The sequence below is a fragment of the Belonocnema kinseyi genome, chromosome 3 (genome assembly GCF_010883055.1).
Source record: "Belonocnema kinseyi isolate 2016_QV_RU_SX_M_011 chromosome 3, B_treatae_v1, whole genome shotgun sequence".
Taxonomy (NCBI): domain Eukaryota; kingdom Metazoa; phylum Arthropoda; class Insecta; order Hymenoptera; family Cynipidae; genus Belonocnema; species Belonocnema kinseyi.
Window position 1 is genome coordinate 97790723 of NC_046659.1, and position 10234 is coordinate 97800956.

General features: G+C 31.2%; 1 protein-coding gene across 5 annotated transcripts in view; it reads right to left on the minus strand.

Moving 5' to 3' along the window:
• The window catches only part of LOC117169711 (protein stum), a 57766-nt gene that overhangs the window by 37634 nt on the left and 9898 nt on the right, over positions 1–10234 (minus strand). For 2 of the 5 annotated variants that reach the window (XM_033356211.1, XM_033356215.1), the window contains exons 2-4: positions 9458–9633; positions 6324–6827; positions 3699–4679 (exon numbers count right to left, since the gene is read on the minus strand). In XM_033356211.1, the coding sequence (XP_033212102.1) occupies positions 3699–4679; positions 6324–6705 (1363 nt within the window). In that variant the 5' untranslated portion in view covers positions 6706–6827; positions 9458–9633. The remainder of the gene's footprint in view (positions 1–3698; positions 4680–6323; positions 6828–9457; positions 9634–10234) is intronic. The other 3 variants (XM_033356214.1, XM_033356213.1, XM_033356212.1) reach the window with 3 other exon arrangements.

Sequence of the window (10234 nt, forward strand, 5' to 3'; positions counted from 1 at the left end):
TTCGGTTTTTAGTGATTTTTTATTATTTTGAGTGGTTTGGGTTGCAATCTTCTGAATTATTGTAATTACTTGAATTCATGGAATTTCCGGAATTCGGAAAACTCCATGCATTCCAAGGACTTCCAAATAATGCAAAGAATTCAAAAGGATTTAGAACAATTAAAGGAATGCAAGAAATTCTATGAATTCAGGGAATTCAAATAATTTAGAAGATTTGAAGGAATGCAGGGTATTTAGACAATTGAAGGGGCGGATGCAATAATCTCCTTAGCGCTCGAAAACACAGAGAATTATTGTCCGCTGAGAAAATTTTCAAAATTGTTCAAATTTGAGTGTTGACCATCAATACTTGTAGAGTATTTTATTGCGCATCTTTATTGTATGACAAACAAATTCTAAGTTTTCTTCGTTTTTTAGTTATTTAAGGAAAACAACATTTTTCAACGAAAAAAGAATCAATACTTTTTTGCATTCAACTAGAGATCAAAGGAGTTTTCCCAAAAAGTTGTAGATCTTCAGTCGTTAAAGAGAAAAAGTGAGGGCGATGTGAAAGTTATGTACGGCGTGCTAATCTCGACTCGGTTCGCGAGAATATAACGCCACGGGTTGACGTATATTGACGTACAATCAAAGTCGAGGTTAGCAAGCCGTACATTATTTTCACATCACTCTAATTTTTTTCCCCTGATGACAAAAGATCTAAAACTATTTGGAAACACTTCTTTGATCCCTAAGGAAGAATTTTCTCACTGGAAGTTGTCAAAATTCGAAACTTCCTCACACAATTTTTTCGTTTATGTACATGCATCCCAGATTTCGAAGAAAATATATTTGAAAATTCACTACACAGCTTTGAAATGTTTTTAAAATAAGCTAAACACTCCAGCAGTAATAGAATATGTTAAAGAATGATACATAAAATTTTCAAGAAAAAAATATCAATTCCCGACAAAGATCTGGCGAGTTGAATGCAAAACGTATTGATTCTTTTTTCGTTGAAAATTTTCGATTTCCCTAAATAAATAAAAAACGAAAAAAACATTGAATTTGTTTGTCGTACAAAAAATATGCGCAATAAAATGGTCTACAAGTATTGATGGTCAACACTCAAATTGAAACCATTTTGAAAATTTGCTCAGCGGACAATAATTCTCCGTGTGTTCAAGCGCTAAGGTGGTTATTGCATCCGACCCTTCAATTCAAAGAGTTTCAGAAATTTATATTATTTAGGGAATTTAGCAAATATTCAAGCATTTAAGATATTTAAGAAAGTTCTGAATATGCAATGAATTTAGGATATTCAAGGATTACAGAGAATCCAAGGAATTTATAGAAATAAGAATACTAAAGAAATTCAGAAGAATTTAAAGAAATCAAAGGGTTCAAATAATTCAAGGAATTTCATTAATTTAGGAAATTCAAGGAATTCTAAATATTTAAGGATTGCAGAGAATATGTCAAGAAATCAAAGATTTCAAAGCATTTAGGTATTCAGGGAATTTTAGGAATTCAGAGATTTCCAGGAATTTATAGAATGCAAGGAATTTTAAACACTCAAGGATTTTAGGGAATTCAGAGAATTTAAGAGATTTAAGCGTGTGTGGAATTTGGAGTATTAAAGGAATTTAGGGAGATTAGAGAAATCTAGGATTTCATTTAATTCCAGGAGTTCAGAGATTTCAAGGATTTAAGAGATTTTCATAAAAAAGAATCTACTAATTTTCATTCTGCCGTGATTTGAGAAAACACCGTTAACGGTAAAAAATCGAAAAATGAGTTTTTTATATTGTTGGAATCGTTAAGAAAAGATGCAAATGACTATTAAAATAATTTTTTCAAATTGTTAATTACTTTTTAATTTTTTTATTGCTAAATTTTGGAAAAAACGCCGTTAACTGACAAATTTGGCGAGTCGTGATTTGGAAGAGAGCCGTAACTGACCATTAACTGCAGGCTCAAATCATGGTCAGCTGAATACGTCACCGACAAATTTGAGAAAAAGCCGCACCGGGCAGTTACGGACTTTACCAAATTATCACGCGGTAGTCTCGAGCCTTCGTGATTTCCAAGAGGACCGTACGCGCTTACACCGTTCTCCGGAATCATCGAACCCCGAAAAAAGCGTCTGTAATTCGAGAAACCCCGTAACTGCATTTATTTTTAGCTGCGAAATCCTTTCGCCGTAAACGGCGTTTGCTCAAATCACGACAGGACTATTTCTGAGGTCCGTGATTCATGAAACGCCCGTTACGGCGTTTTCTGAATTTCAGCATCCCAATCAACACCGTTAACTGCATTTTAGATAATTGATTAACATTTTTTAACTATTTTTTTGCAAAAATAAAGTTTACATGCAAATTAATCAAGAACAACAACAAAAACTGCAGAAAATGAATTAGAATCCGCGATAGACGTGAATAAATATTCGAACAGTTTTCGTCGATTTTCTTGGTCTCGTTCATTTTGCAGTTAACGGTGTTTTCTTAAATTACGGCAGCATTGCTCTAAACATAAAACTCTTAATTTGGAACAAAAAAAGAAATGAAAATTTTAAGTTTCAAAAGCGAGGAATTTTTTTATTTTAAATGATATAAATTTGATATCATGCTATTTTGTAGCAATTTGAATTTAAAAAATTTCAATTTCAAACGTTTAAAAATTGAAAAATGGCCCATTATTAAGTTGTAAAATTAATTTATTATTAGTTGTAAATGCTTAGTAGTAAAATTATTTAAATTCGAAGGCTAAGGGTGAAAAGTTCTCTATTTGCATAGCCCCTAAGTCTTTCAAAGTGTACACTTCTGTTTATTCCTCATTTACAGGGTATTTAATATTGTAGACATTGAATTGGTATTTAATAAATTATTTAAAGTTTATGATCTAAAATCCTTCAATTTCAAACGTCTATTCAGACAATTGTGAAAATTTCAGTCTAGAATTAATTATTTAACTAATAGTTGCTTTTTATTACTTTCCCACTATAAATAAAATTAATTTCAAACGATACAATTTTGAAATATTAAAAAAGGGAAAAATCAAAGTAATGTCAGAAGTTAAAAAGGTTCAAGGCTTCTTGTTGATTCCAAGTCCATTTTTGGTTTGGCATCCGAAAGGCATAAAAAATATAATGTCGGTTATTTTCTTCTGTTCTGTTTTTGAATTTGACCATTTAAAATTTTGAAAAAATGTCCAATGGGCCAGATACTGGTGGCGATTTTTTTGTAGGTTTGTATGTTTTGGTAGTGAAGAGCAATAAAATAAATGAGAAAACATGCTTTGCATACATAATTTAAAGAAAGCAGTCACGAGAACAAACATAATTTAAACAAAAAAATGTGCACTTATCCTTAAGATATTTTTATGTATGTACAATGTACATATCATGTGTATAAATAATTTATATTTTTTTCTAATACTTAAAAATTAACCTTGGTTAAATTTGTGTTCAATTCGAATCTTTAAAATTATTTTAAAAATTGAAATTTGAGTTCTCTCTCAAAAACACTGTGTCAGTGTGAAACTAAAATTTGAAAATTGATTCAAACAATTAAATCGTGCCGAACTTGCCAGAGCATGGAAATTTCTTTTTGAATATGTGATTAAAGATTAAAAAATGGCATATTTATATACCGATTAGTCGTTTTACTTTAGCTATAATACCAAATAAAAATAAGAACAAAGTAGTATAAAAATCTTACCTCGAGCAGTCTTCTGATCAGCATTCTTAACATCCGCAGAAGATTCCACCTTACTCTTCACCTTCCCATCTGCAGAATTGTTTCCTTCTTTCTTGGCTGGAAGTTCCTCTTTCTTTTGATTTTCACTCCCCCCAATTTTGGCAGCAGTCTCCTTCGCTGAATTTTTGGCATTCGCATCAATTTGCAAAGGTTGAACAGCAGTGGTGGTGGTTGAATTAACAACACTCTTCGTTCCAGTTGCTTCCGAAGATTTCTTCAACAATTCTACCAATCCTAAATCATTCTCCAATATCTTCGCAGCTTGCTCAACAATATTTGAGCCAGATTTACCATCCAGCTTTTTCACCTCTTTTTCCAAATTTTTATTCTGCTGAGGAACTTGAAGACTCGAATTGTTCAGACTCTTCCCTTCCGGTTTTTTAATTGTCTTCTGAATAGGTTTTTTGGAATTCTTATCTACCACTCTTTCGAGGGATTTCGCAAACTTGGAAGAAGGAGGAGGACCTACTGGTTTGTTGGAGGACAAGGATTGAGTCGAGGCAGATTTATTATTGGATATTGAACCACGTCGCAGAGGAATTTTTGACGGAGAAGCAAGACCTTCCGTGCTGGAAGATTTCTGCTCATTTGAAGATTTCTTCGGTTTGGAAACAATTTTTGGCGTCGGTATTAAAGAATTCCTCCTTCTCTTTTGAGGTGAAGGTTTCAAATTTTGAGTTTGAGGAGCACGTGGTTTAACATCAGGCTTTTCTGAAGGTTTTGTAGGCGTTCCTTGAATTGGTGGCAGTGATGGGCGTTTTGTAGACGGGCGACGACTCAAAGTCCAGTTATTGGGAACCACTAAATTATTTTTTGAATTTGCTCTTCTGCCGAATTTTGGAGAAGCTTTTTTCTCATTTCTCTTCGTCAGGGATATCGAACGACTTCGAGTCGGCTGGGGAATTTGACTCCTCTTCGGACTATTCTGCTGGGATACTGAAACTGAAATCAGAATTTTCATCTGGCTAGAATTTATTTTCTCTGAATTCTGTGAATTCACTAAATACTCTCAATTACACGAATGTTCTTAATTATCTACATCTTTTTATTCTACTAATTCCCTATATTCTCAGATTTTCTTGAATTCTCCGAAATTATTCTCCGATTAACAGGAATTTCATGAAGTTTGAGAATTATCTAAATTACCTGAATTCCCTGAGTTCTCAGAATTACCTGAATTCTCATGATTCTTTGTTTCCCGAATTTTCAGAATCTCCTAAAATTCTATGAGTTCTAGAATTCACTGAATCATATCAATTCCCTGAATTTTCAGAATTCCATAAAATGTCTTAATTTCCTGAATTCTATAAATTCCATGAGTTTCCTGAATTTTCTAAATTCTTCGAATTTTCAGAATATTCTAAAGTTGCAGAATTTTTCTGACTAAATTTCTGAATTCTCATAATTCTGTGAATTCTCAGAATTTTCTTCATTCCGTGAATTCTATGAATTTTCTAAATTTTCATATTTCCCTGAAATCTTTTAATTTCGTGAGTTTTCTTAAATTGTTTAATTTCCTCAAATCTCTGAATTCCATGAATTCTTAGAATTCCCTGAGATCTACAAATTCGACGAATTCTCAGAATTCTTTGTTCTACTCAGGATTGTACAAGTTCTTAAAATTCCATGAATTTTTGGAATTCTCGGAATTCCCTGTCATTCTCAGAATTTCATGAATTCTGAGCGAATTTCTATTCGCTATATCTATATATATTCTCTCAGCGAATTTCGCTGAGTTCTCAGAATTTCCTAGATTCACTGAATTTTCACAATTCGCTGAATTCTTTTTATACTCTATATGCCCTGAATTTTTAGACAGTTCCAGAAATTCTGTGAAATCAAGAAAATCTGTAAATTTAAGCAATTCTGTTCATTCCCTGAAGTCTCTTAATTAGATGAAGTTTCTTAATTATCAGAAATTTCTTCATTCCCCGCTTAATTCCACGTATTCTCAGAATTCCCTGAATTTAATGAATTCCTCGAATTCTCCTAATTAAATAAATTCTCGTAATTATCTGAATACCTTGAACTCTCTGAATTCTCAGATTTCTACGAATTATTTGAATTCTATGAATTGTATGAATTACTTGATTTCTATTAGATCATCAGCGTGATCATCAATAAATGACATCATGCACTTACACTGAAAAAAAGATTACTTGATTCCAAGAAATGCAGTACTAAATACGTCCAATAAAATATTTTTTTGATCTAAAGAAATTTTGCTTATAACAAAAGTGTATTTTTTATTTGAAAAACACTATTTCTTGAAATAAGAAAAATTCTCTTCGATCAAAACATTATTTGATTGGATGTATTCAGTACTACATTTCTTTGAATCAAGTAATCTTTTTTCTCAGTGTAGAATGATGTGAGTGGTAAATTCTTTGGATTTTTCGGCAAGGAAACTATGTTAAATGGATGGAGGAGATATAAAAATAAAAAATAAATTATAGCATGACGTCATGTATGGAAGATGGCCAATGCCAGTGTGGTCGTTTCAGATGATCATTCCAAGATTGGTTGTCTTTAAACATGGAGATATCGATTTGACTTAACAAAATAATAAATGCATACATCGGATACCTCTTCTATCAGATCTGCTGCCGGTGCTTCTTCTTCGTTGGAAATTATCAGGACTTTGCGGCCTGGACTGTGCATGTGGTAGAGGTCCTTTGAATCCTCGACCCCTGAAGGGAGAGACCCTTCCTGTGGCTAAACTGGGAGGAGAAGGACTCCTGGAATCTGGAGTAATTGGTCGAGTTTCTGCAATTATCACGAAACTTGATCGTCGATGAGCTCGAGTGTACGAGGAGGCTGATGGTCCGACTTTGTAAGGTTCAGGTGCTCGTGACGGTGGTGGCGATGGAGGTGAGGGAGATAAAAGGCAGTGTGCTCCTCCAGATAAGACTCGAAAGGGTGGCGGGCCCGTTCGAGGTCCATGATTATCAGGATCGATCCGCCTCATAATAAGACCCTCGTGACCTTCACGTTGATCTCATAGTCTCATGAAGGCCTATAGCAACAAGTGTTGCCATTATTCAGCAAATTTCTTTTTTTCCATGAAGTGGGGTAGCTGCATATTTTTTCCTTATAAAATTTAAATATCAGTTATAAATGGATTTAATTATTTATGAACAGTTTTTTTAAATAATTTTAAAGAATTTCTTTGATCTATACAAAGTATTCTGTTTTTCATTTTCGGCGGGAAAATGAGGCACTGCTGATTGGGCGTAGCAGCACAATTAGTGTTTAACCAATCAGAATTCCAAGCAACCAAGCGGTATTGGCTGGAACAGTTTTTTCCTGATGATGTCTCATTTTTTCTTATAAATTAAGTATTGAAACAAATCTTCCAGTCTACTACAATTTTTATAATGTTAGACATAATTTAACAAATATATTATGTAAAAATTATGCAACTACTCCATTACAAATAAAAGTGAGGTCATTATTCACTTTACAAAAAAAGGATATGAATTCTAGAGTGTGTCAAAAATACACACTTCTTGAAAAATGAAAATAGTTACAGAACTTAGAATTTTCTATGTGCTATTACAAATAGAAAACTCGAAGGATTTTTCGGTGCAGATAGGGGGAGCTGGAAAAGGGGTTATTTGTGTCGAAATTTTGATACAAATAGCCCGATTTTTTCGGATTTTCTTACGGTTTCTTAATGTCAAAAAGGTTTAATTTTGAGAATTTTAAAATTTTCCTTGAGGATTTAATTTATTCAGTTATTTTTTATTTAATTTATTTATTTAGTTTGATAAATGTCATGTGTTTAGTTGCACTAGAAAGATGAGGCATAATTTGTATAGATACAAACAAAATGAAAAATGAACAAACCTTGAATAATGCCATTTTTTTCTCGGTTTCAAAAAACTTTTTTAAATTCTCAAAATTGTTGATCTCATTACGACAGCGTAATACCATTTTTCATTCACCAGTACTGGTCATTTTTCGATTTTTTTTTAATGATGTATTTTCAGCCCACCCTAATAAATACTGAAGTTTAATTTAGAACAAAATATTAGATTAGGATTTTATATATTTATTTTGGAATTATTATATATTTATTTCAGAATATCAGATTAGGATTTTACCATGGAAAAAAGCTCAAATAAATTCTTATTCGATCCTAACGATCAAGGCTGATTTTATTTTTGGAAAGATTCTTTAGAACTCCGATTGGGTTTTATTAAAATTTCAATAATTAGAAAATTTGTTTATAACAATTAGTATGGGATTATATGGACCTTCAATAATAAAACTGATTGACAGGATTTACAAACTCAAACCACCATCAATATTCTCAAACAATATATTTCTTGTTAAATAATAATAATAATAATAATAATAATAATAATAATAATAATAAGTATTCAAAAAGATTTATAGCTTTCACTTGAAATGGAAAATAAAAGACATTAAGAATGGGTCTATTTTCGTCGATTTTAAAAATCATTATGAGTATTTCAAGGGTGTGAACGCATAAATTTGGTTTTAAAAGTGTTTAAATATGCAAGATGCCGAAAAACAATTCTTAGCTCTACCTAATTTTTTATTTATAGTATGAATATAAATTCTGAACCATGTAATTATTTATTTAAAACACGTTACTAATTATTTTTATAAGTACATAAATAGTGAAACACATAGACTTTATAAAGTTATTTGATTAGACTTCAGAAATGCAATTGTATTAGTTGAATGGAATGACGCTATTAGTTTTTCCATGTCTCGCATCTTTTCAAATTGCTTAAACAATTTAAAAGTAATTTTTTCATGAAAAATCATCTACTGGGTTTGCGCCACTATAGTTTTTCAATGATTTTACAACAAAATAAATGCATAAATGAAAATTTTTCACTTTTGAGCCTTTTATTTGTGCCGTAACATGTTTCCGGTGTTGCACTGATATATTTTACGTTAATTAGAATTTTTTGAAAACAATTTTGAAAATGGAAATTTTGTATATCACATACATGTTCATGACAAAGGACGATTTTTTACGATATTTTTCTCGAAAAATATAACCTTATCTCAACTTTTTTTTATATATCTATAGAGCTGTATTAATTCTCAAATGTGCGTTCTCAATTTTTTTAATAAATCGGATTTCGAGAAAATTCTTTTATTCTCCTGATTTTGTTTGCACTTGCATGGTTTGTGCCATCACACCATTCATTGTATGGCTTTTGAGTACGTAGAAACAGTCTTTAAATTTTCTTGGAATTTATATAGAATTCAAAATCTGCAGATGTTATGTACATTTTTCTTAAATCAGAAAAATATTGCACATAACTCCGATAGATAAGTAGAAATTGTAAATCTGAATATCGTATGCTTTTACAGAATCTTCTTCAAAAATCAGATAAAACTATTCTGTAAATTATATATCAATTGAAGAAAAAAAAATTTTATAGGTATTTCAGGAAAAGTCGATCAAAAACAAACATTAAAACCTTTTTCATTTATATCTTCCTTGATACTTATGTCTAAAATAAATCTTTTCATATGCTCCTGTGATTTTCTGATTCAATAGATTTTTAAACAAAATAAATTTAAATCCTATAGATTGTTTTTATGTAAAAAAATATACTTCTTCTGTTACTTTTTTATAATTAGGTCAAACTGGCAAGAATTTTATATATAGGTCGTGGTGTTTGCTTAAGAACAGAATTTCTGTGACGGTTATCATTAATATAATTACTCACTCCCGTTGCTCTCACCGCTATTCTTCCCATGGGGAAAATGCATGTTCTTCACGCTCTCATACGCGAGAGCATCGAACTCACATACAACCTAGGATGTTGCGGTGCATTATGGACTACATTTCCAATGTCCCTTGTATTCCTATGGGTTTTTTTTATTAATGCCATTCCTCACTTTCCTGGAAACAAACAATTATTGTAGTCATTATTTTATTGTGCTTTTTAACCAATTTATTAAATAATTAAACAGAAAAAATATTTCAATACTAACATTCCACACGGAATAAAATTTAATATTTCATTTGACAATTTTGAACCACACGCATTTTATTTCGGATGAAAATCAAATTTAATTTAACCAATATATGGTATGTAAAAGAAACGTTCAAAAACAACGTCACTCCGGAAAATATAAACGTGAGAAACAATTTTTTTTAATTCTTGAAAAAAAATTAAAACAAGTGATTTTATTTGACAAGTAAACCATCTAAATACAGAATTTACAGTCACCCTAAGAAACTTAACTTTGTTCTCATTTTTACGCTGACAAGCAAACTGAATTAACAGAACCCATAATTTAGAAAATCCGACTATTTTTCGTTGACAGTTAATTATTTTTTTATTTTAACTCCTACTACGAGGGTAGTTCAATAAGTCCTTAGAATGAAGTATAAAAACTTTTTTTTTTGGGTAAATTTTTTTTTTATTTTTCAACATAATCTCCTTGGAGCTCTATACACTTGGTCAATCGCTTTTCAAGTTTTTTTAATCCTTCAGAAA